This window comes from Ambystoma mexicanum, chromosome 2q (assembly GCF_040938575.1).
Source record: "Ambystoma mexicanum isolate Mex_15411 chromosome 2q, UKY_AmexF1_1, whole genome shotgun sequence".
Taxonomy (NCBI): domain Eukaryota; kingdom Metazoa; phylum Chordata; class Amphibia; order Caudata; family Ambystomatidae; genus Ambystoma; species Ambystoma mexicanum.
Genome location: NC_090924.1, coordinates 771,641,810 through 771,669,310, shown reverse-complemented (window position 1 = coordinate 771,669,310; position 27,501 = coordinate 771,641,810). Strand labels below are relative to the sequence as shown.

Genomic DNA, 27,501 nt, shown 5'->3' with positions numbered 1-27,501 from the left:
ACAGAGATCGGAGCCCCGATGGAAGATGGGCTGTGGGAACGTGCTTTGGGATATCACAAGAAGATGTCGAGAAATGCCAGGTTCAAACAGATACAGCTATATATAACGCATAGGGCGTACATGACCCCTCTGAGAATATCCAAGTTCCGGAATATCGGGTGCCAGGGGTGCCCTAAGTGTGACGAGGAGAATGCCGACATGATACACATGTTCTGGGCGTGCCCAGTAATTGCATGCTACTGGGGTGAAGTGGCGCAGAAACTAGCAGGAAAGGGGGTCACCCTCAAAGTGGATTCGGCCTGGGCCTGCTTGCTGGGGGGGCATCCCAGAGCGCGAAAACTCCAACATGTTGGGAAACTGAGAGATTTGGCATATGTACTTGCGAAACGTAGGATCGCCATGGGATGGAAGGAGCGTCATAAGCCACGGGTGGAGGTCTGGTGGAAGGACCTACAAAAATGGGCAGAGGCTGAAACAGTGGTGTGGCAAGAGGCTAGTAACGCGGGGGGGATGAAGAAATAGGCTCCCTCATGGCATGGAAATTGATAGCTGAACTGTTTGGAGCAGTGTCGGCTCCTGTTGAATCTGAGGACGGCGATACCCTGCCACACGGAGCGGATGCTGAATGCGAAGAACATACAGGCTCATAGGGGGGAGGGACAAGGATTGCGGTGTTTGTTGTTTAATGTGTTTATTTATGTTTTGTTGTATTGTTGTTTGGTTTGAATAAAATAAAAATACTTAAAAAAAAAAAAAAAACCTTTGGTACATTCCCAGCAGTGGTAAAGGAGGACATCACGTGGTGCTCCAGGGACTGCAACTTGCAGACAGGCAAGCCCTTCCGGCAGCGGCCCCCGCAGTTAACCATCAAAGGCACCGGAAGGCTGCAGAGCCACTCTGGACAGCGACAGCGTCTGGACCCGGCAGGAGCAGGGGTCACATACCAACTGACTGGACAATCTGGCTAGCCCTCGTAGCCTTCCTTCTGCTCTTTGGGGGGCAGGACCGTCCTGATCCAGACCAACATCTCCAGTGTCCTCTCCGCTGTGCAACCTAGCGGTCAGCAGGTGGGAATGGGCCCTGGAAACTTCTACTTCACAGCCGTCCACCTCTGGGGGGAGGCCAACTTGGAAGCAGACAGGCTCATACAATTACGAATGGCAATTGAACGACCAGGTGCTGCAGGTGGTCGTCAACACATGGGGCCACCCTCAAGTTGATTTTATTTGCCTCGTGGAAGAACAGGAAGTGCCATCAGTTTGCATCTTGTCAGGGACAGGGCCCCTGTTCCCTGGGTGACGCACTGCAGATTCAATGAGAAGGCATGACAGCCTATGCCTTTCCTCCCACACCCCTGATCCCCAGGGTACTCTGCAAGATAAAGGAAGCTTGTCACGTCGGCATCATCTTGATAGCTCCTTGCTGGCCAGCGAGATTGTGGTTCTCCTATTTGCTCTGACCACCCATACCTTCTGCTGGGTCCAGCACACCACCTGTCCCAGCAAGCGGGCAGGGTTCTCCACCCCGCCCCTCAGATGTTAGCCCTTGCAGCATGGTTCCTGAGCAGATCACCCTCAAGCACCTGAGCCTATTACAGGCTAACCTGGAGATCATCCAGGGCGCTAGGAGCAAGGCCACCAGGAGCCAATATGAGTAAATGGAGCAGGTTCTGTCACTGGGCGGTCTCTAAGGAGATCGACCCTCTGACCTGCACGCTGGACGATGTGCGCTCCTTCTCTGCACACCTCGCGCACTAAGGCGTACAGGTGGACACATGCCGCACCTATCTGGAAGCCATAGGGGCCTACAGAAATTTGGAGGAGGAGATCTTCTCTGCCAACCCAATAGTCGAGAAACATCTGGCGGGCTTGTCCAGGCTTTACCCGCCCATCAAGAAGCCACACCCCTTATGGCACCTCAATGTGGTGTTGGGTGCCCTGGCACACAAACCATTCACGCCAGTGGTGTCCACGGACATCAGGCTGGTCACCGTTAAGACAGCTCTGCTTGTAGGGCTCTGTTCCGCTCTCAGTCAGCAAGATCCAGGCTCTGGGGGCATCGGAACACTATACCACTTTCCACAGTGATAAGGTGGTCCTGCCGACTCACCCGGTGTTACTACCTAAGGTACCCTTTGCTTTCCATCTAAACGAGGAAATAGTCTTACCTACCTTCTTCGCTGACCCCAAGGACGAGGCTCAGAATCTTGCACTCTCTGGATGTCGGACGCGCTCTGAAGTTCTATCTGGACCGGACCAAGGGCTTCCGCAAGTCGGATGCACTTTTTGTCACCTTTTGGGGGCTCCAGACCCAGTTACCAGGCAACCAAGGCTTCTATTACACGGCGGATGGTTGCGGCCATCACAGAGGCCTATGAGGGGCAGCACAAGCTGCTGCCAATCAACATGCATGCTCACGCGGTCAGAGCCAAGGCCACGGCATTCCAGCTGCAGGTTCAGCCTTCAGACATGCGGTTCTAAGGAACTTGTTTGCTTAAGGTGGATCTCCTTTGCACCCTGAGGCTACACTTGGTTATAATCGCCCATGCAGTATGGAGGAAAGGGGACGGGACGTAAGAGTAATGACAAGTTACTCACCATAGTGACTAACCTACTCTTAGTCCCCTTTCCTCCATACGTCCCACCCAACCTCCTCCCTAATAATATTGGTGTCATTAGGCAATGATAAATATTGTCGACGTGTCAATGGGGTCTGAGGAGTGGCGCTGGTGGGCGGAGTCAGGGTAGCGCATGCCCACGCGCCTCGAAATTTAAAGGGGAAGGTTTTTCTGGTGAAAAAAGGTTCCGCCTTCCGTCCCTAGGAAGTAACGCCCATGCAGTATGGCGGAAAGAGGACTAAGAGTACATTGGTCACTATGGTGAGTAACTTGTAATATATACTGTAACATTAACCAATTGTTTCCTGCCTGTAGACTAGCACAAATTGAACTGCTGTGGTTCTCTTTCACAATGGTCTTTCACGTAATGGTCACATGTTGCCATCACATTTTAATTGTGTAGAACTCTCATAATGTTCATTGTAAAATATACCTTTGGATAATTGTTCTCGTCATTCTGGCTATACATATTGTTTCAAACATTGCATGTATTTTATATAAAGCATATTTCTTGAATTTTCAAACTAGGTAGGTACAGAACAACATCCAGGGGCATCCCCATCTCCCTCCCCATGTGACGGGTTGCCTCACTCCCATTCTTCTGTGTTCTTTTTGGTTTTTTGCAAAGAACATTTCCCCTAAATGCTAAAAGAACATAATCCAAATATTCAGTAATACTACTTTACCTTTCTGCCATTCTTATTGTAATGTGCTCCATAGGTGGATGGGAATGGAGCTTGATGTGAAGCAGGACCTTAAAAAATAAAAGGTGTATGTGTGGATGCAGCCATGCCCAGCCCCAATCTACCCTCACACAGGCTCCATCCCACATACAAGTTCTTTACTGTGCGTTCAAGGCAGAGTTTGTGTGCAGTTACTGGCAGGAGGCTGTTTTCCCTGTCTATTGTTGCTGTGTTCACCAGGAGGAGCAGCCTTCAAATACTCGCGGAGTTTGAGGCAGAGTTTGTGTGTAGGTACTGGCAGTTAGCAGCATTAGCCGGCATTAGTTGGGATATGCTGGGGTGCCTCTATACTTAACCATCTTAGCCTGCCTTTAGCGCTCACACTTTCTACAACGCTGGGCTTCCTCTCTCAAAGTTGATTTTCAAGATCTGCACGGCTTTGTGTTCATAAATCCGCTCCATTAAACCTACATATCTTGCTTTACCGGCTCGATTGACTCTCTGGTTTGAAGTTTAAGGACAGCAAAGTCTGAATCTGTAGACATTTGATTGGTTGACTGCGACCCATGGGGACTGCGGGGGGGTCCCCTTTGGGCTTTCCCCTTTGACCTTTCCCCTTTCACCTGGGTTTGGTACTTTTTCTTTCACTTTTGTATTTTAAGAAGCTGCCTGACAAACCCAAGGAGCAGACTATGTACGTCTCCAGAGACTGCAGGGCTGCCCTTTGAACTGGTTTGTGCAGCAAGACTGATCCTCTTTGCCTGTTTGGCCGGACGTACGTGGATCTCTATTCTAAGTAAACTATTACAATGAGGTCTGGGTTAAGAAGCCAAATGGGGAAAGACCCATTGGTGGGGAGTAGTATCATAACGGCAACAGAGAAACTGCCTAGGGGTTTTGCTTCTTTGAAACCTATTATTGAGAGCTCCCCCCAGGTGTCGACCTAATTTTGTAAATTCTTGCCAGTTTGTTTTGCTGGGTAGAAGCTGGGCCAGACGATGGGCTCTGATAAGGCCCTTGTACATACAGTCCCACAACTGACATTAAATTAGGATGATTAATTTAACCCTGGCCCCCCGCCTTACTCCTGGTTGGTACAAGCTGACATCCATCTCTCTAATAGGCAAACCATTGCCTGCATCTCCGTTAATATGCCTTTGGACCACTTTAAAACACTGCAACCTATCTTGGGATCCAAACCAATTTCGGGACAACTTTATTTCATCAAGGCTGCAGCAACTCCTACTGAACTGAAAATGTGCCCAGCAATGAAAGGAAAAGTGATGTTAGACCACTCTGTTATGAACCCACATGTCCACTTCTGTGGAACAAATGACTTCACCGATATCCGGATCATCGAACTTGCCTATCAGGCAGTGGATCAAGGGGAAAAATGGGGCAAAACACATCTGTACCGTGATTAGTTTCAGCCTAGTCTGTCCAGTTTCTGAAAAACAGTAAGTCGCCCAATTGTTTCTGGAAAAACCACTGTAGTTGGGGGCAAAAATAGTTTTAGAAGAACAAGGCTGGATTGGTAACTAGGGGGGCCCATGCAATGGCCCAGGGGAAGTTGGCAGTACCACAGCACCACACCTTTTTGGGAGCCTGCCATGTTTGGCCAGATTGAATCGATCTGGGGTCCAAGGGAGGGAGTATCTACCTGTGCTTTGTCGGTAATAAAAGCTGGGGGTGGACCCCTTGAGATATTTGCCGGAACTGAGAGGGAGAACCAATGTTTCTCCAGCATGGGGTCTGGCATGGATTCACATGCTCATGAATATTCCCCGTCAGGCTGGGAATCCTTGGTAAAGAGAAAATCAGTTTGTTTCATTTCTGAACTGTCTTTCTACTAGTAACCAATCACTGGTCTCTCTCTGGGTCATACTGCCCCAGCCAATGACTGCCCTCTACCTAAGCCCTTCCTCTGGCAGCCATCCTCAGATTTTTACCGCACGTTCAAGTGTTGGGAGTCCTCTTGCTATAGCTCTCGAGCTTTTACTCAGTTTTGCGATTTTTCAAAGAGTTTAATCTCAGTTTTTCTGTCAATCGAGCCTCAAGCTCCACCGTTTCTACTTCCGATCAATGGGGACCCGTTTTGGAATTTTCTATGCCCCTCAAGGGCGAAGTTTTCGTCGAGCTATGCTTCTTGGAGGATTCCAGAAGACCTTGAGGCCTACCCCGTGGACATGGCCCAGGACAAAGGAAGCTTGACGCCCGGATCCAAGCTGTTCAGGAACTGTCCTGGATGCGGATTGCAGAATGTATTCAAGGAGGAAGAGTATTCTAGATGCCTCTACTGCCTTCACGAAGACTAAACGTACGTGGAGAAGGACTGTGCGTTTTGCAAGAACATGTCGGAGCGGACCATGAGGGATCAGCGGATCCGCCTCACCAACTGGCTGGAAGGGAAGAGCCCAGCGGTAGGGAGAAGAAGAGGTCCCAGTGGTTGTCTGAGTCCTTTGAGGGCGCTCCGGCGACAGGGGCCCAACATATGGCTAAGCACCGCAAGTCCAAGGGCACCAGGAGTGACGAACGGTTGGGCTCCTCGGCTGCCAGGCAGGGCGCGCTTTTACCGACGCCATCAACCACGAGCCAACGCTCTGTCTCGGGGAAGAGAAAATCGGAGAACCCGGGTAAGCTTCTGGAGAAGCCCCGATTGATCCCGACAGAAGTAGCGGAGGGGGAGCGAGGCAGTGACCACCCCCCCACAGTCCCCCAAGGTGAAGGCCTCAAGCCCGCCCAAAGTCGTGAAGGCCTTGATTCACCTGGCTAAGGCCTCTATCGAGGGAGTCTTGGCGGCCCTGGCGAAGCCTGTGGAGGCTCCCCCAGTGGAGGCGACCTCGGGGCCCAGAGTTTCCCTGCCACCGTGGAGGGAATCCTCTTTTCAGCCCATCGATAAGACCCCCGTGAGAACCCTGGTGGAAAAAGGGGGGGGGGAGGGGGTGGTGGCCATCACGGACATGGATACAGCCTCTGAGGAGGAGCTGGCTGGAGTCGTGAAGATCCGCAAAAAGAAGTTTGAGGAGGTCCGGTCCCATGAGCGGGATCCCGACGAGGCGGACAGAGCGATGGCATGCCGACGAGGAGGATTCCACTCCGCAACTGTTGCGCCCATCGCAGCCGGTACCCGAGCCACGGGACAACTCGGGAGCCATCTTAATGGCGATTCAGGCCTTATCTACGGAGATAAGGACGAGGTTGCCCTTACCCCCAACGGACGATCCAGCAGAGTCTGGCCCGTTTGGGAGCCCTCCAAGCAAGCGGAGGAGAGTTCACCCCCCCCCCTTTCCAGTCTTCGCAGCCCTCACAGCCTTCATCTCCTTCCCCTGATCCTAGGGAGGACACAGGGACAGACAACCACGACGGGGACGGATGACTACGGTGGTGACAGGATGGGCCTTCCATCACCACCCCCTCGGCCTTCCTGCCTGACGAAATTGGCTCCTTTCATGCCATGATTGCCAGGGCATCCCAGCTCTTCGAGCTCCGCCCCGAAGAACGGAAGGAAGGTTTCCTCTATCAACAGCGTGAGGCCAAAAGGAAAACGGTCCACTCAGTCCCGTTACTTGACGTCTGGGACGAGGGCCTGTTGCTCCTGAAGAACCCGTCCACGACCCCTGCCAAGAGAGACCAGTACGAGAAGAAGTACCGGGTCCCGCCCCACTGTGCCTTAGGGCGCAGCTGACCCCGGATTCGATCGTCTCGGCTGCGGCCAAGAAGAAGGCGGCGGGGGCTATGGCATCGACTTCAACCCCATCCAACCCCCCCACGCCCCCCCCGGACGGTGAGGGCAAGAAACTGGACGCCATGGGGCGACGGGTCATGTCGGCTGCGATGACGACTAAAGCGGCCAACGCCCTAGCGATTGTGGCCCGCTACGACAGGGAGCTTTGGTTTAAGATAGCTCCTCTGCTGGATTTCCTCCCGGACGACAAGAGGTCAGAGGCCCTGGAGATCCTGCAGGAAGGTGAGGTGGCATCAGACCACGCCATAACGGTGGCCACGGACATTGCTGACACCGGTTTCCGTCAGTTGGGCAACAGTGTTTGTCTTCGACAACGTGGTTGGCTCAAGGCGACTGATTTCTGCCAGGACGTGCAAACCAGAGTTTTGGACATGCCCTTTGACGGGAATAACCTGTTTGGCAAGACAGTGGACGACTCACTGCAGGCCATCAAGGCCGACAGAGACGGCCCGGGCCTTGGGGGTTTTGCAGCAACAACGGCTGCCCTTTCGGAACTCCGGAGGCAAGCAAGGTGCCTCCAAAGGATTTGGCGGCGGCTCCTCGATGTACCGCCAGGCGGCCTGCTCATCGTCACAGGAGGCCTACAGAGGACGCGGCAAGTCAGGTGGATCTTGTCGTCGCCAAGTCGGCCAGGCTGAACCGGCCGTAGCGTCGGGCCCCCACTTGACCACCCTGTTGGGAGGCCGACTGGCGAAGTTCGTCAGCGTGTGGGAGTCCATCTCCACCGACCGATGGGTTCTGGATGCCCCGGCCCGTGGGCTGACTCTTGAGTTTTTAAAGTGCCCCCGCATTCCACCCGTGACCAGGAAGGAAAACCACGTACCACAACTGCTGCTGGAAGTAAGGGTGATGCTGAAGAAAGGAGCCATTGAGCTTGTCCGAAAGAGGCTCCGGAGTGTACTCTCGATACTTCCTTGTAAGAAAGAAGACCGGCGGTTGGCGACCCATCATGGACCTTCGTCTAAAAAAGTACTACAAGGCCCAGAAGTTCCGGATGGTCACCCTCCAGCACGTGCTGGGGCAGCTGGAGGAAGGCGCCTTCCCATCGTCGCTGGACTTGGAGGATGCCTACTTTCACATCCCCATTCTAAAAGGACATTGAAAGTTTCTCAGATTCGTAGTCCAAGGACGGCACTACCAATTCAAGGCCCTTCCTTTTGGATTGAAGTCGACGCCCAGGGTATTCACCAAGTGCCTAGCACCAGTGGAGCTGTGGTTGCGCCTGCAGGGGATCCACATCTATCCCTACCTGGACGATTGGCTCATCCGAGCAGAGACCAGAGATCTCACCGTCGGGCACACAGCAAAGACTGTCCGACTGCTCACAGACCTGGGATTCTCCATCAACTTTGCCAAATCCCACCTTGTTCCGTCGCAGGTCGCACTGTTTCTGGGAGCCAAGCTCGACACAGTAGCGTGACTGGCCTTGCCGTCGGAGGAAAGGACGAAGGCCATCATGGGAAAAGTGCAGCGGCTGTTGACCATGTACATGGTCAGGGTGGGGTCCATCAAGTCCCATCTCGGCATGATGTCCTCGTGCATCTTCCTAGTGCGCCTGTGCAGACTGCGGATGCGGCCACTGCAGGAGTTAGACGCCCGTTGGATGCAAGCGGCAGGCAGCTTCAAAGACGGGATCTTGCTCAATGAGACCTTTCGGCAAGCGATCTGGTGGTGGGGCACCTGTGCGCATCTGGCAGCGGGTATGGACTGCCAGACCCTGGCACATCTGGAGACGGTGACAACAGACGCCTCCCTGGAGGCATGGGGGGGCGCACACCGGAGATCTCCACGCAAGAGGCCTTTGGCTCCCGGAGGAGAGGTCACTCCACATCAATGTACTCGAGCTCCAGGCCGTGTTCTGGGCCCTCAGGTCGTTCCTTCCGTCACTCAAGGGCAAGGTGATGAGAATCTTCACCGACTACACCACCACGATGTTCTACATCCGAAGCAGGGAGGTACCAGATCCCCAGCCCTATCCAAGGAGGCGCAGGATCTGTGGCACTGGGCCGTCGCCCAATGGATGTTTCTGGTTCCCTTCCACCTGGCAGGAATAAAGAACACCATCGCTGACTCACTCAGCAGGGAGCTGCGCTCGTGCCACGAGTGGGAGCTACGACAGGATCAAGTGGATCTGCTATTCCAACGATGGGGAAATCCCCAGATCGACGGCGACAAACACCAAGTGTCGGAGGTTCACCAGCAGGTTTCCCCAGCCCGGGAGCATGGGCGATGCCTTCTCATTCCCATGGGACGGCCTGTTCCTGGATGCGTTCCCACTGTTGCTGCTGCGACTCATCAACCAACTCAGACGTTCCCGGTGCAGGATGATCCTCGTCGCACCGGCGTGGCCGAGACAGATCTGGATCCCGGACCTTCTGGACCTGTCAGCGTCCCCCTCCTCCCCCCCCCATCCCTCCCAGTCAAACTGCTGACGGACGCAGATCTCCTCGCTAGAGAAGGAGGCGCCATCCTCCACCACGACCCGGGGTCGCTGATCTTGCAGGCCTGGCTCCTGCAGCACTAGAGTTTGGAGGGTACGATATCCCGGCGGATTGGAAGGAGGTGCTTGCAGAGGCCAGGGCGTCCTTGACTCTCAAGTGCGATGGACATAAGTGGAAGAGGTTCTCTGTCTGGTGCCATACACAGAAGATTAACCCTCTGCGGATTACGGCCCCCCCCAGGTGCTGCCATACCTACCGTCGCTGGCCAAGGCGACCTCCCGCTACACCAGAACTCCAGGACGATCATCTCTGTGGTCCCATCGTCTAGTGAAGGAGTTTATGAAAGGATTGTTCCAATCATTCCCACCGGTGAAGGCTCCAGCCCTGGTGTGGGAGCTCAACGTGGTGCTGAGCAGGCTCATGGGGCCACCATTCGAGCCTCTGCATTCAGCACTGTTGAAGTTCCTCTCGTGGAAGACTGCGTTTCTTGTGGCCATCACTTCCGCATGACATACCTGTCTTTCCACGAGACGAGGGTGGTGCTTCGGACGCACCCCTCCTTCATGCCCAAGGTGCCGTCGGACTTCCATCTTAACGAGCCCTTGGTGTTACCTGTTTTCTTCCCTTCGTCGCCGGCTGAGAGGACTTTGCACTCCCTGGATGTAGCTAGAGCGCTGAACTTCTATGTGGACCGCACAAAGAGTCTTCGGAAGACATCTCAACTGTTTGTGAACTTTGGACCTGTGAACCAAGGGAAGGCCCTCTCACAGGCTTCCATTTCTAGATGGCTCTCCCGCTGCATCATGCACTGTCACCGGTTGGCAAACTGACCGTTGCCCGGCCGTCTGAGAGCCCCCTCGACCAGAGCGATCGCTGCTACCACGACGTTCCTGTCTGGCGTACCCATGCTGGACATCTGCAGGGCTGCTACGTGGAGGTCGGCGCACACCTTCACGAGATTCTACTGCGTCGACCGGGATTCCAGGGAGGAGTCCAGGGTCGGTCGGTCAGGCAGTGCTGCGCAACCTGTTCGCCTGAAGGTGGTCCTGGTGAGGAGCTAAGAGTGCTTAATGTTGAGTTGATAAAATGCTTAATTTTGAGCCTTTGCTACCTCCCGTGGTTGTGCATGTGTGTCCTGCTATGTATTCTTATATTCATGAGCATGTGAATCCATGACAAACCCAATACTGGAGAAGGAACAAGCTACTTACCTTTAACTGTTGTTCTCCAGCATGGGTCTGGCATGGATTCACATGCGAACCCTCCCTCCTACCCCTCTGCGGCTCTTCACTTGGTCCTACTGCCACTTTACGTGCTACCAAATCTGAAGATGGCTGTTGGGCAGAAACCTGTGCAGTTCCCTTAGGGACCACTGCCAAAAGTTTAAGACCACAGGAGTAAGCAGTAAACCCAATTGGTAGCAGTCCGCACCACCCAGATTTACCTGGTAGCTGTGGCTGAGCAGTCAGACCTCTCTCAAGAAGAGTTAGGCAGTATATGGAGTATACACAATAGGGCTAAAAACACAGTAGAACAAGCAAACACTGACCAGAGCTTTGGTATTAAAAGTATATATTTATTTAAAAACACACTTATGAAAATACACTGGCACTAATATATCAAGCAAGTTCAAACAGTCACTAGAAGTATATACACCTCCCTAGTAAATTATTCGACAAGTCTAGGTTAAGACACCACTTATTAGCAAAACGGAGGTGAGCGCGTAACCTTAGATGGCACTCCAATAATTCGTTAAAAAGGGAGGGAAAAGGCAGAGTATGGAAATAACACAGTACCAACACTTTTAAAAAACCACAGCAAGTCAAGAAAGCCAGGGTCTACTGTAGAGCCAAAGTTCATAGGCCAGGCCCACTCTTGGAGAGAGCAAGGCGGAATGTGCCCAAGATCACACAGTGGAAATGCACTCAGTCTTTGCAGAAAATGTCAAGAGGTTGGATCAGTTCAGAAAGGCAAAGTTAGCAGGTCTGAGGTCAACCCCATTGGAAAGTCAAGGATTTACGGGACACCTTGGACAATCCGTTGCAAGGGAGACCAGGCGGGACACAGTACCTGAAATGGTGAGAAAGCTCCAGCGGTGGCAGTTGTTCCTGGCAGCGGGTGCAAGTCATGGCTTCGACCAGAGGAAGAGATGATCTCGACAAAGAAGAAAGCTGGAGGTCGTTGCACTGCCAGGGAAGAAACCAGCCGCGGAGTTCCCGATTTAAAATGTATGACCTGGTCAGTGGTGAAGCGTGGCTATCCGGCCGCCGGGGTGCTTGGCATGGGCGATTCGACCACGAGACGTCCAGGAAGGCGAAAAAAGGCGAACCTGTTGGTCCCACCAGCTCAAAGGGAAGAAGACTCTCCGGGAAGAAGATCTCCTCTGTCGTCGGGGAAGTGGTGAGTTTGTACAGCAGGGCTCCACCGGTGGTGTTGTCGTTGTAGACGGCTTAGCTTCTCCCCTCTTCGGATTCTTTAGGTCCTGTGGCGACTTCTGAAGTTCCAGTCCCCAAAGCCCTGCTTTTATGCAGAAAAACCCCCATTCAACAGCCTAGCTGTCACTCAAACATGCTAAGTGGTGAGCCGGGCGGCTCGCCACTGAGCCATTCACACAAGAGTGTGACTTGATTTGCCAAGGCAACTCAGTCCAGGGTGCCTAATCCCCCTGCCACACATCCTGTAGACCCCAGACAGAGTGGCACCATTTGGAGGGCTTCTATGCAGAAGCCCACCAAAAATTGGAACAAAGGGCTCGACTTGGGTTAGAGTTTCAGAGGCGAACACAAACGCTATTTTAAAACAGAGTCCTGGCAAAAAAGACCCAACCGGGGAATTAATATTAAATAAATAACCCGACGGTATCTTCAACCTTGCACCAAAAAGTGGTGCATTTAAAATGAATGGGAAAATCCCATAAGAAATATTCCGGTGGAATATTTCGCGTGGTATCCACTGCCACCAGCCAGAAACTCAACAAGGGGGGACTGGACAGTGCCCCCTTGGAAAACGGACCCAGGGGCAATCAAATTACCCCTACCAGTACTTCCACAATATGATGGTTTGTACTGGTTCTGTTCACAATTTGAGACTAGTAAAGCCAATGGTGACTTTACATGCCATGGGAGACAGCAGTCAGTCCCAGGGTAGGGAGTCTGTTTGGGGGTCACAATGACACCCCTGCGTTACTGCATTGAGGGTGCTGTGTAACACACATACCAAAAACACATGAAGCCCTATGGAGTAAAAGACCCCGTAGCCCATAAAACACATTGACAGTCAAAGGACATTCTCCAATCATGCCTAAGAGTGGGAGAAAGAGAGTCTCACTCTTAGCAGGAGAAGAAAATAAACCCCAAAAATCCAGCAAAGCTGCTGGAGGGAACTCACTAGGTTTGGGGAAATTGGCCTGAACAGAGAATTCTGCCTAACAATGGCTGCCAGAGGAGGGCCTTGGGTAGAGGGCAGTTATTGGCTGGGGCCAGTATGACCCAGAGACCAGCCATTGGTTACTAGTAGAAAGACAGTTCAGAAACTAAACTGAAACTGATTTTTTTCTTTACCGAGGATTTCCAGCCTGATGGGGAATATTCATGAGCATGTGAATCCATGCTGGAGAACAACAGTTACAGCTAAGTAACTTGATCCGAAAATGCTATCTGGAATAGACCAGTTGGAGGCACCAAGTCGAACAGCTGTAGATGAGGATATGGGGGGAGCGGGCTTGCGAAATTACCCTCTCTGGTGAACATTGGTGTGGGGATCTCTCCCCCTTGGGGCGGGAAGTGGTAAAGTTAAATCTCGGCAATTGGCAGAGTCTGCAGATGTGCCACCAATGTCTAATTACCCAGAGTGGCATTGGGAGTTGAGGATCTGCTCCAACTTACATCTTGCTTCAAGATATGGATCAAGGGAGAGCATTAATGAGCAGCGCCCCACAGTAGGGGGCCCTCGTACTACATCATTGAATCCACGAATGGCTGATACTTGGAGCGTAAAGATGATATATACCTGGCATCAAGTTTAAGGACAATTGTGCTAGTGTGGGGGTACCAACAAATTAATATTAGAATGTCTACTGTGCCGGCCTCTGACTACCCGGCATGTTTGAATAGGTCCAACATCCTGTCTATTTTTTTCCGAAATGCCATCTCTGACTCTAATTGGTTCATTTTATATTGAGAGTGTGGCCTTCCCCGATTAAGATCATCTGGACATCTGCACCATATACTTGAACTCTGTTAGTGAAGGAACTGATCCTCACACAGTGAGGGGCTACTAAATCTAGGGTTTGAAGTTAAGCAGGATACGGACAAGGAGGGGCCCGCTGTAAAAACACGCTGAGAAATGTTTCCTCATGTGGGGAATGGGAGTGCTGGTTATGGTAATTGAAAGGTTAAATGTAGATTGGGCTGCCATTATCTCCTCTTTGTGGCAGATACTGGTTCCGTAAAGAACAAATTTGTAGAGGCACAGAGTGGAAACCTTTTCTGTTATGTTTAAAATCGTGGAATACTCGTGGTAGTGCTCATCTTTTTACCAATCCTATTTGTCTGGCCAATCTACGAGAGACCAACTGTCTGTCTACAAGAGACGTGGTTGACCTCTATACCTATCTTGTTTGGCTATAAGATCTTTATCCAATCAGCAAAAGCAAGTATGGGTGGGAGGCCCTCGGGAGGTTTGCTGATTGCCATAGAAAACACCCTGGGCCTGAGTGGGTCAAATATTGAGAATTTGCCCTTTTGCTTACTGGGGGTGGATCTCCCCTCTGGTGATGGTGCTCTGAAAATCTTGATCCTCAACATATATTGGCACAAAGGTGTGTCATTGGTGGGTGCCTTTGTTGAGAAAGTGTGCCAAGTCATTGACGAGCGGTCAGGGAAGTTTCTAAATGGTAGAGTTTTTGCGGTGGGGGATCTAAACGCTGACTGTGGAAGCCAGATGAACCTTTTGGTCACTCTGGGAAGCAACAACTGGGGAGAACTTGGCATGTGGGACTGGGTGGCATGGGTCTACAACCCTTGGTGGGGAGTAAGTCTTGGAATCATAAGGGGAGTAAGTCTTGGAATCATAAGGAGTGTGATTGGCACACTTAGCATAGGGGGATAATTCCTCCTTACTGGATTACATCTACCTACATCACTTAAGAATCATGTGCCATTTAAGGTGTTGAACGATTGGAGTGACAATTCTATATTAACGGCAGCCGTCGATCTGATGGTAAATACTAGAGAATTCCGACTCCAGCCGCAGGTTGTCGAACTCTGGCAGGTAATGCAATAAGATGGACAGATATTAACATTTGTACTCTGAATCAGAATTTGAGGGACTCCCTTAATCTACCCTTGATTGGAAACTCAACAATTTTAATGCATTTGAGTTCCAGAGCTGTATTGGGCTCCTAGTCTCTGGTATCTCTTCTAGGATTAGTACTAAGGAGTAGTATGGCCATGTTAGACATACACACTGTTACAATGGGGATTTGGCCTCTGCAAAAACTACAGTGAGGAGGGCTATGAGACTGATCTGTCGGATGAACATGGATGAATGCACTAGACATGAGCCTGTTAGGAAAATCAAGGAGTCCTATAAAAATTATTGCAAGTTAATAAATATTCTATTGCAACAGGATGCTGACAGTATGCTGGGTGTCTTGATCAAGGCTGAGGTTTGTGCTTTCTGGCAGCTCTTCAATGACCAGGATCTATACTTTGCAGTTTCCCAACTAAACACTATCTCAGAGCTGGAGTGGGTTGATTTCTTTTTTTTTTTTCTTTTTTTTCTTTTTGAGGAAAGGTTTGGTACCTCAATGACTAATCCCTCTGTGATGGCAGGCTCTTCGGATAGCAACATCTGGGACCCTTCATTGGATATGAATATAATCTACTCCCCGATAGCCAAATGTAAAAAATCCAGAGACCCGTGTCCAAATGGCCTAACAAAGAACGCCTTCAAGGCTGATCAAAACATCTGGGTGAATGTATTCTGGAATTTAATGACATCATTCGTACAGGGGTAACGCCACTGATTCAGAGTACGGCTCATGTGATAGCCATCTACAAGTGTAGGAGTAGGGCTGACCCAACCAATTATCGGCCTATTTCCGTCATAGATGCCGATTGCAAGATCTTTTTGGCTTTCTTACTCTCTCACCTGGACGAGTGGGTTAAAGTGGCTCATCATCTTGATCGGTTTTAGAAAGGGCCACTTGACAAACATCAATGAGTTTGTACTCCAATGCATCCAGTAAGATGCTTGGAGGCGGCCAAAGGGCTGCACATATATGGCCTCTGACCTATCGCCGCTTTCGACTGTGTAAGATCGTGATAAACTTTGGGCTAAATTAGCTAATTGGGGTCTACCAGGGGGGACTACTGAGACATATTAGGGGGGGTATATGAGAACTGTGGGATTCAGGTCTGCCTGAGTCAGAAGGGGAATGTTTCTCAGAGAATTAGATTGTACCGGTGGGTCAGGCATGGGTGTGTACTTGCCCCCTGGCTGTTCAAAAAGTACATGTTGGATGTTCCTTAATTCCCTGGTTAATGAAGGGCTGATAGCACCTAAAGTTGGACAGGCAAAAATCACATGGCTTGCGTATGCAGACTATTTTTGATTTTCGACCTAACCAGGGTCAGTCTGCAAAGGCTTCTAAATAGATTTGCGTAATACACAAGAGAAAATGGGCTCCTTATTAACTCTAACAAAATGAAAATTCTTGCCTTTAGAAAAACGAGGGTGAGGAATCGCCATCATGCAGGGTATATTGAAGGAGTAGCCCTGACATTTTCTGAGTGTGTCAGGTATCTGGGCTTGAACTTTGGAGCACATAAGGGCTCTAAAATTGGTTTTGAAGCGCTGCTGTGTCAGGCCAAGCTTATTGAGTCCAAGATCATAAAAATCGACCGTAGATTTGGCCGATTTAGCATTAAACCGGCCTTAATGTTTTTTGAAGGCAAGATTGTGCCAAAGCTAACATGGTCTCGAATTACTGTCGGATAAAGTGCAGGAAGCATTGGCTTAAATTGAGGGCAGAATATGGAGGCAGATACTCGGCGTGCCCAATGTAGTCCTTTTATCTGCACTCGGATTTGAATTAGGTGTTTCTTCACTCTGGGCAAGGGTTCAATGGTGCTGTTTGACTGGATTTGTGAAAATCATGGCCCCTATACCTGATTCCCTGTACCAACTGTTGGGTGAAAATTACTGCCCTCAGGGAAAGATGTGAACTTATCCTCCATGAAATTGGTTTGAATCTGGATACCTTGGTCTCTAACCCTATGAAGGTAAAAAGGACTTTGCTTGACGTGGGTCCAAACTACGGATGACTTTAATGCGTATATAATCTCTAAGTCATTTTGTGCATGAGCATAAACGCAAAGGATCTCCATCTAATATTCTGCTTTAATTTCCAAATAGGTATTACTGTGGGATTTTACTAAGGGTACGTTGGAATCTTTTACCTACCAAGGAAATTCAGTTCAGGAGGAAACTTATTATGAAGGAGGAAGTTGGTTGCAGGTTTTGTTTGTTCAAACCTGAGTCGCTAAGACATTTCGTCCTGGGGTGTGATTCACTGAAGTGCTTAAGGGCCAAATGTCTGCTGACTCTAGACTTGAATCGTCCATTTTTTGATGCGTATATGGCATGGAAACATTGCCTTTGTACCCAGAATGTACATGAGGGATTGACTTTATCCGGTTTTTATCAAGTCTTAATCTGTAGAGCCCTCTAAGCTGAGGGTCAACTGATTTTTTAGGGGATAGGTTTTTGACCTTGATACTCCAAGCCTTCCTGTTTTGAACTTCTAAGGTAAAGGTAGGAACTGTTGTAAATTTCCACCTGGATTTTTTCATTGTTTTATGTTTTTATTAATGGTTTTAGGGGGGTTGTTACCGATATTTGCCCATGTTTTCTTTGATTCAATTCTTTTGTTTGATTCCATGGATTTTTATGGATTTGCTTATTTTCAGTTTCTTTTGGTTTCTGATTTTTCTTCTAATTTGCTCTTGTCTAAATTTATATTATGATGGTGTTTTTTTTTATTGTGATTGTGTGTACATTTCTTTTCAAGAATTTGTAAACGTTTAATTAAACCAAATGAGAAAATATAAAAAATAAAGCTGCGTTGTTGTTGTGGCAGGGACATCTACAATCTACTAATTTATTAATTTCACTCAAATACTAGTTTTTTTATTTACTCTTTTGCCAGTGCCCCATTTCTTAATTATTAGACACTGATTGCAGTACCATGCTTGTACATTCCTGGAGTGACTGTATGCTCTGCAGCGTTTTCTCCTGTTTGGGATGGGGTTTGGGGGGGGGGCATAGTCTATGATGAGAGTACATTTTCGATTTCCAGGAACTGGTCGTTAGTTGAGTATCCATTCATTTCTTGTCAGAGGCACACCAATGAGGTGACTTATTTCCTGCAATTCTGAGAAGGGAATGATTCGCTATAATCTGTGCTGCACCAGCTGTGCAGGGTAATGACATTGCTGCAGAGTGCCCAGTCTGACATGACACAAGGCATGAGGACAAGGTGCAATCTCGGCAGCCTACTACTGTCCCAGCCCCTGGGCTGAGGTGTCTGACGGACTTAGATTTAAGTTACCTTTGGTAAGGCACCTACCTGTACCTCTAGGAATACCCGAGTACTTTTTTGTCCTTCAAGTGGCTGCTTAAGCTTCAACGGCCTGCAACATGCATGGGCACCACCTGCAGTTTCGAGCTCACCATTCCATACTTCACAACAATGCTTGTCTCTACACATGCATGCTGGGAAAATGGACAGTTTGGAGTCTTCGTTTGTCATTCAAACAAAGAGGTCCAACACAGTCAGTGACGTTAGGCTGTGCCACGAGCCCCCAAAATACACAGGGTAAGGGGTGTGCGGGACAGTGGGTATGGCGCAACACTAGCTTTACTAGAGTCAAAGAGCTTTTAAGCCACACAGCCATTGTTGGTGCCCCTTCCGGGTCTGTTCCTTCCGTGATCATTCTTATACTTTAAATCCTGTGTTGCCTCTTCTTGTTGCCAGAATAGGTTTTACTCAAACCTACATTTTACAAAATATTCAACTCTTATGTGGCCCCTGTAAAATCCCTTCTCTAGCTGTCGTGAAACTAACTTCTTTAATGTCTTCTTCTGACACACAGCTTTTTAGATCTGATGTAGCATACTCCTGCACTGGCTTCTAATTGACTATTCCGTTCTTGGAACAACTACTGTCACCCAACCCTCCCTAATGAAATTGCTCTATTCCTGACTGTTTGGGAAACCTGAGAGACCTGGCTGTTTTCTCTTACCTAACAATTGAGGGTCATGGCTGCCTATTGAATTAGTTAAGAACTTTAAGCCTTCACTGATGCTGTAGTGCACACATTCACTGATGCTGTAGTGCACACATCCTAAATCCTCAACAAGTGTCTGAGGCAGTAATGTGAGGAATTGGGTTAAATGGAACCTACTGACATTCTAATCCTCAATTTGTCTACCCTAAGCTACTTATATACATTTTAGCCTGGCTATTTTCAGTCCTCGAATTTCCCAAAAAGTTAAGGCTTTGTTTGAGGGCAGTGCTGAAGAAACTGCTTGCAGTGGACCATTAAATGTGCAGGAGTTACACAACACACAAAAATGCCTTATGTAAATAGTTTAAAAGGGACCCATCTCAGATATCCCTGCATAAACACAAGAACTGATATATTAAATGTTATTCCATGCTAAACCTGATGGGGTTCTGTGAAGTTGTTTCATTGATTCACTACAAAATATGCATGCTGTATCAAAACGCTATATTGGTTTCTCCTGTTATTTTGTAACAGGTTTGAAAGTGTGTCCAAGAGTGCGTAAACCACTATACTCTTACGTCCCCCCCATTCCTCCATACTGCTGAGGCGTCCCTTCCTAAGGACGGGAGACGAAACCTTTTTCACCAGAAAAAAACCTTTGTCCCCTTTAAATTTAGAGGTGAGCGGGATTGCGGCCCTGGAAGCATGCGCTGCCTTGACTCCGCCTTCTGGTGCCACACCTCAGCCCCCATTTCCATGTCGACAGCAATGGGTCGAATTCACTAGCACTCCTGGGTTTGGCATCGGCCATGTAATTCCACGCCTAGGTACTTCTCTTCTGTCTTTGTCTTTTTATTATTCAGGTACTCTGTCCTCATGCGTCACGCTCCTCAGAGTAGTCAGTGGAGCCTCCTGGTGACAGCGCTGAGGTACCGGAAGGTTCTTTTTACAGGGTCTTCACCGGAAGGGCCACCCCCTAGTACCGGCGACATGGCCGAAGGGGTGCCTATATGCAGCACTACCGGCAGCTCTGCCGAGGGCAATATGCCTTCCAGGTCACAGCCTGAGGTGCAGGATATATGCCCTTGGTTCCACCGCCAAGCGTCTTGGACGGGGCTGGTTCCAGCGAGCCAGCCTCCACGAATTCGACATGTGCAATGCAGCTCGACAAAATGGCCGCTCATACGATACTTGCGGAGCGGTTGAGGAAGGAGTCACAAGGTCGGACTGTCAACCATGTGCGTTGGCCTACAGTTTATCCATCAGCAGCGCTGGGCAGGTTTCCCTTCCACCCCCGGCAGACTGTGCCCCAGCCCCAGATGCCCTGGGCCACTACGTCAATATCACCTGCCACCTCTACAACCGCCAAAGAAAGGTTCCTCGTAAAGGTTGAGGGCTGAGACGAACTCCTTGGAGGGGGCGACGTCCTCCGGGAGGCTATCAGGGACATGCTCCCTCAGGTCGCCCAACCGGCACACATAGTCATTCCTCCGGTGCCACGGGCCCCAACTCAGACGCTGCTGCCCCAGCCGGCTCCTCCGATTCCAGCTCCCCGCCTTCTCACAGTACAGGCGGTTCCACAAACAGCCACCGGCTCCGGTCTCCACTCCGCAGCCACGGGGCCCAGCACTCCTCAACCAGCTCGGGACCCCCCAGCCTGGCCGACACAGATGTGGAGGAGGACCCGGACACGCCATCTTCCACCAGGGCCTTCCTCGAACGCCTTCCAGGTTTGTCAGAGTAGTTGGGCCTTCCTCAGCCCAAGGTAGAGCAGCCCAAGGAGGGAGTCTTAGCAGAAGTCCTCACCCTAAGACCCCTTACCAAAACGGGGATCCCGCTGCAGAAAAATGTAGTTGTCCTGGTACATAAGGGGGGTGGCGCTAGCCGCACTCTGCCTGGGTTGGTGATCAGCGACTCTACCCCAGGTACAGGGAGATGGAGGGGGACACACTATTGCTTTCAGCTCATCCTCAACCACACTCTTCGGTGATGGCTGCAGCGTCACTCTATTCCAAGCCTCATCGTCCTCGGTCACCCCGTCCTCGATGCTGCTAGGCAAGATCTTGTAGACGTACTGGAAGAAGCTGTACTCCTACGCCTCCTGCCACTTAAAGCGGGCCAACGCAGGGCTTAGGCGGAAAATTGCCTACTTCCTCCCAGAACCTCTGGCACAGAGCCAAATGCGCTTCAAGGCGGACAAGGAGAATCCAGGCTGGTAGCGCAGGACTTTATGGAGCCCCCCCATGGCCCACATCGATATCTCTGCCCGGGCCTTCAGCATTGACAGACCTGAGGACGACGGCCTGTCTCCGGGCTACTAAGTTAATCCCGATGTCCAGGAAGCTCATATTGGACCTTCCCTTCGAAGGCAGTGTTCTCTCCCAGTCCACCAGGGATGAGCAATAGGATAAAAAAGAACAGCTCCCCAACCTCGAAGTCTTTATTCTTAAGGCCACGCCCAAGGTCTACACCCAGTCGCTGCAATGCTCTGACAAGGGGCGGGCATTTGGCGGGTTCCGAGGCTTCCAGGAACGGCAGTCCAGACAACCTGACCGTTCTCAGTCGGCATTGGAGGAAACAACAATGGGGTTTGGGGGGGGGCAAGGGATTTTTCCATTCCCCTCTTCCGCAACAGCCGCAGAGGGTAAGGAGGCATGACACATTCCTTGGGTCCACGTCTCCAGTGGGCGGCAGGCTGCCTTTCACGTGAAATTTGGGCAGCTATCTGCTGGCGGAGATCCGGTCGCTCGTCGAGAGCCAGGCTGTGGAAGAAGTCCCAACCTCCTTGCGGGGTTTGGGCTTTTATTCCGGGATTTTCACCATACAGAAGAACCAGGCTGGCCTGAGAGTTGCGTTGGACCTTTCCACCCTCAACTTCTCCCTACCTCTACAAAAAATCAAGATGGTTACGCCAGCCTTAATAGCAGAGAAATTGTGCAAGGGAGACTGGATGTGCTCCCTGGATCAGAGAGACCTGTACTTACACATCCAGATTTGGCAGCCTCATCATTCTTTTCTATGATTCAGGATCAGGGGCTGCCATTTCCATTACAAGGTGCTTCCCTTCGCCTCAACACGGCAACCAGGGTCTTTACCAGGCTGAGTACAGTGGCGGCCCTCCTTAGGTCTTTGGACCACCACATATACCTGTACCTTGACGGCTGGCTCGTCAGGGCTTCATCTCCAGAAGCAGTGCACCGCACTTCCCATGCTCTTATGAACAGACTGCACAATCTGGGCTTTTCGCTCAATCTCAAGAAGTCGCAGCTGCAGCCCACGCACATTCTGGCCACCTTGGGCCTCATCTGGGACATGTACTCAGTTTTTCCTTCGGTGGACAAGATCATGGCCTCAAGGGGGCCACTGGGCACTTCCTCAGCAGAGAAGTGACATCGGCCTGGTGGTACCAACACCTACTGTCTCATGACAGCGTTCCTACTGGCTGTCCCCTACACGAGACTCAGGATGATGAAGATACAGCTGCACTTCGCAGCATCCTGGAACCAGGAGCGGGGCTCTCAGGCGGAGAGGATCAATGTTCTTCTTTTTCTTCACCCGGACCGCACATGGTGGTCCAGGGACTGCAACCTGCGGACGGGCAAACCTTTCTGGCAACCTACCCCACAGGTCACCATCACTACAGACTCCTCTCTCGAGGGATGGGGGGACCTCCCTGGACAACCACTGCATCCATGGCACCTGGACCAAGCAGGAGTACCACATCAATTGATTGTAACTGAAAGCCATCTGGCTAGCTCTCAGAGCCTTCCTTCCGGTTATCAAGGGCAAGGTCGTCCTCATTCAGACAGACAACTCAACCAGCATGTTCTATGTCAACAAGAAGGGAGGTACCAGTCCCCTCCACAGTGCAGGCTGGTGGTCAGCACGTGGGAATGGACCCTGGAGAACATCTAATTCACGGCCGTCCACCTTCTGGGGGAATCCAACCTGGAGGCAGACAGGCTCAGCAGACCGGGAGCAGACAATTACTATTGGCAATTGAATGACCTCATGCTGCAGGAGATCTTCAGCAGATGGGGATACCGCCAGGTGACCCCCTTGCCACTTGGGAGTACAGGAAGTGCCAACAGTTCGCCTCCTGGCAGGGAGAGGGCCCCAGCTCTCTGGGCGACGCATTTCAGATTCACCGGAATGGCATGACCACATACGCCTTCGCGCCCACACCGCTGATACACAGGGTGATACGCAAGATCAGGTCGTCTTGCCACCTCAGCTTCATTCTAACAGCTCCCTGGTGGCCAGCCAGGCCATGGTTCTCGGAGCTGCTCAGCCTCTCGGGGAGTCCACCCATTCGCCTTCCTACGGGCGCAGCACATCTGGCGCAGCAGGGGGGCAGGGTCATCCACCCCGCTCCACAAACTAGCCCTCTGCGTGGTTCCTGAGCGCATCACGGTGGGGCACCTTAGCCTTTCCCAGGCTAATCTAGTGATCATGCAGGGGGTTAGGAGCAAAGCTACCAGAACCCAGTAGAAGAGCAAATGGACCAGATTCTGCTACTGATGGACTCGAAGGATATCAACCCCCTCACATGTACATTGGACAACATGCTCTCCTTCTCTGGCATGCAGGTAGAGACTTGCTGCGCGTACTTGGTAGCCATGGAGGCCTACAGAAACTCAGAGGAAGAGGTGTTCTCCTCTTCCAACCAGATTGTCAAGCATTTGACGGGACTCGCCCGACTTTACCCGCCCATCAAGAGGCCTCACCTGGTGTGGTACCTTAACATATTTTGAGGGCCCTGGCGCTCAAACCATTTGAGCCAATGGCATCCGCAGACATCAGTCTGGTCACCATAAAAACGGTCTTGCTAGTCGGCATCACCTCGGATCGCAGAGTCAGCGAAAGCCAGGCGCTGGTCGTCTCAGAGCCCTATACTATGTTTCACAAGGATAAGGTAGTCCTGCGGACACTCCGAGCGTTCCTACCCACAGGGCCTTCTGCATTCCATCTGAACGAAGAAATGGTGTTGCCTATGCTTTTTACCGAGCCTAAGGACGAGGCACAGAGAGTTCTGCACTGCCTCCATGTCAGGTGTGCCCTGAAATTCTACCTGGATAGGACCAAGGGCTTCCGCAAGTCGGATGCACTGTTTGTCACTTTCGGTGGATCAAGTCCGGGATATCAGGCCTCCATAGTCTGTTGGCTGGTCTCAGTTATCAAGGACAGCATAAGCCACTGCCGGCCAACATGCACGCCCACGCGGTCAGAGCCAAGGCAACGGCCATTGGGTTCCAGCAGCAGGTCCCCTAGCAAATCATAAGCAGGGCGGCTAGATGGCCACCCCTTCGGCTTTCTGTAAACACTACTGTTTGGACGCAGGCTCTAGATCAGGCGTGGCTTTTGGGCAGGCGGTTCTTAGAAACGTATTTGCTTGAGGAGGGTCTCTTCTCCACCCTGGGGCTACTCAGTTGTAATCGCCTATTCAGTAAGGAGGAAAGGGGACGAGACAGGAGAGTAATTATAAGTTACTCACCGCAGTGACTAACGTACTCCTTTTCCTCCATATGTCCCACCATTCCCCCCACCCCCCTTAAGAAAACTGGTATCATTAGGCAATGTTAATCTATTGTCGACACGTATATGGGGACTAAGGTGTGATGCCGGAGGGCAGAGTCAGGGCAGCGCATGCTCCCAGAGCCGCACCCCCGCGCGCCTCTAAATTTAAAGGGAAAGAAGGTTTTTTTTCTGGTGAAAAAGGCTTAGTCTCCCTTCCCTGGGAAGTGACGCCCATGCAGTATGGAGGAAAGGGGACTAGTCACTGCGGTGAGTAACTTTATAATTTTTGCTTAAATGTAATTAAACATTTTTATTCTGTGCTAACCATAGTGTTTATTTTCCTTTCCACTTTATAGCATTGCCTTTAGTGCAAGTAGATGAGAAGGGCGAGAAGGTCCGGCCAAATCAGAATCGCTGTATTGTGATCTTGCGTGAAGTACCTGAAGCTACACCCATTGAAGTAAGCTGCAAAAAACTGGACAGTACTTTCCTTTGGTATATTAAGTGGTTGCTTCTTTTAAACTTAAACCATCTGATGGGATAGTAGGTGTATAATGCAGCTTAAAATTGCTCACGTATGCATATGAAGCGCTTTGAAACACATTGTGTATAGGCACTATATAAATAAAGTATATCGGCTACTTCACATAAGCATGTTTAGTATTGTAACGTATGTCATTACTCTAAAGCTCATTCAAATTTGTTTGCTGTTTTTTGATTCTTATTCGATCATCTCTATCATAAACACTGTACAAAGGACCTAGATTGTGGTGCATTAGTGAAGCATGGACTGGATACTTCAAGCAGAGACATAATCTAGTGTTTTTGCAATAAGATACACATTTAAAAAAAAAATCAAAAATCTGATGGGCGAAGGAAGGGATTATGATCTTGTTTGGAGCTGTTGATGGCGAACTGTTTATTTGAGTAATTGACCGTGAACATCTCGTGTATCAAGGTGTTTTTTGGAGTTTGTTGACTTTATATTGGTGGTAAGTGGGGAATCTTTCTCACCCTGGAACAACCACATCGTGGCTTCGGTCAAGTTAGTAGACGTTTACTTGTTGGCTGGGGCTGTTGAGGAAGGGTGCGAGCAAGATTGGGAGTGCTGAGAATTAGTGGAGCATGCTGCGCATTGAGGACATAAAAGTACATTTGAGAAAAATAGGTCAATGACTCCAATGGAGCTTAAAGTGCAGGGGGCCAACATATGGACTTTCCCATTGTATATATAAAATGAGTGAAAGATCCAGCAGAAGGCAGTTGCAATCATTTTTCTTGTAAATGGCAAGGGAACTGACCAAGGGGAATGAGTGATGTCAGTAGATCATTAAGATACTAAGTTGATTGAGGCACTGAGAGGTAGCTTTATGTTATGAAAGAGAATTTCATTGTACTGTTTCAATGAAGTGCAAGGTGGGGGGCAACTGTGAAAAATGTAATGAGGAAGAAATGAAAAACCGTTTTAAGTGTGGTGAATATTAGGAAGTGTGGTGGTTTTCCATAAAAAATATTGGTTGCTTGGCTGTTCAGTTGAGCATCACATCCAGTTTTGAATGCCATGGAGGTCGTTTTTGACTGTTGCTTTTGAAAATGTCATCTGGAAAGGGACATTTTAAATTTATTTTTGAAGTTGATTCTGCATACTGCACCAGGAGAAACCTTCATGCTGTGAGGACAATCCCAAGGATTGGACAATCCCAGTGGTGGTGAAGATGCCTGTTGCAGTGCACAAGGCCAAAGAGTAGATACAGAGATCCTGGGAAACCTATAATGGGGGCACAGACTTTTAAAAAATATATTAAATGTCTTGGCGGGTTTGATATGGATGATGGACAGTGTCATGTAATATTTTATACAGAATGCCCACCAAAATGTTACTGGAGCCCAATTAATACCAGTCCTTTGAGGTATGCATCTTTCAAAGTTTATCTCGAGTATTTAAGCAACCTGCATGTTTCAGAAATGCTCTGGTCCTCTGTGGCAACCAGTTGATTCTTCAGTCCATAGAATTAATTCAATACATGCAGATGTCTACTTGAAAGTAGTATTGATTGGTAAGTACACAAAGTATGCTCTATCGAAGCCTATGGCACAACTGCCAAGTCCAGAACTTGATTTATAAGGGCTATGAGGAGTTGCATCATGCCAGCAGATCTATGTGGCACATTAAATATGTAGATAGTAGCATGTGTCCTCTGTCTTTTAAACCTATCTGTGAAATGTTATCAAAAGTCTCTAAGCTTACATTATCTGTCCTTTTCAAATAAGTCCTTGCAATGGAGCTGCAGCTCCCCACTGATGTGTACAATTCCTGTCTGCATAGTCGCAGTGCACTGCTCATATCCCTGAGGTGGACAGCAACCCCTGCAAATGTTTATGAAAGGAGCGTGTCGCATCCTATACTAAGATAATGCAGAAAAACCTTATGGGAACTAGTTTAACGTATGGTAGGGTACTGCTTACTTTTACAAATCGAAGACCTCACTTAACACTTCTCACACCCACATATATAGTCTACTAAATGTGTTGTACTAACCTATCGGTTTATCTTTAGATGCAGGGGCACACCCAGAGGTTCACACTACTAGTACCATTGGTACTTATATTTTGGTTCACCCACCATCCCTGCCCTTAAAAATGAGCATTAGAGTGCAGAGCACTTCCCCTGAGCAAGTTCTACCTTTAGGAGCTACACCCCTAGAAATAGGAGAGGGCTTACCCAGAAGCACAATTGTATTTGGGTAACATATGCTGAATTTCAGACCCAATCATCAATACCGTGTAGTTTGAGCAATACAGACGCTACATTAAACTGTTTGATAAATACGCGCACAGCGGAAGTGCCAGGAAGTGCAGTCTAGCAGCGTGGACTCCTGCCCGTTCCTGCCATACCAACTTTTCTCATTGGACTTTGCTTTTTGGTACGCCAATGGAATGCTGTTGTACTAGTAACATTTCTACTATATAATTACCATTGATTTTGATTTATTACATCCTTATTTCTGTTTTATTTCCACTTGTAGTGAGTGAAACCATTGGCCCCGCCCCCTCCATACATTCTGCCTTATTAAACCCTGGTGTGTCGCACAGCGGAAGTGCGGTCTGCAGGGAGCGGTGCGGGGCCTGGTTTCTCGAAATGTACACTGTTAAGCCTTGCTACGATTCTAGAATCATCTTTGTTGATTCACTGTTACAATAAAAA

General features: G+C 49.7%; 1 protein-coding gene across 6 annotated transcripts in view; it reads left to right on the top strand.

The window, feature by feature from the left end:
* LARP4B (La ribonucleoprotein 4B) overlaps positions 1 to 27,501 on the top strand; it is a 2,592,412-nt gene that overhangs the window by 963,828 nt on the left and 1,601,083 nt on the right. For all 6 annotated transcript variants that reach the window (XR_011303320.1, XM_069648004.1, XM_069648003.1 and 3 more), the window contains one exon: positions 24,653 to 24,756. Coding sequence is in view for 5 of the 6 variants with exons in the window: in XM_069648004.1 (XP_069504105.1) it covers positions 24,653 to 24,756 (104 nt within the window). In the remaining variant the exon portion in view is untranslated. Of the gene's footprint in view, positions 1 to 24,652; positions 24,757 to 27,501 lie in introns of those variants that run through there.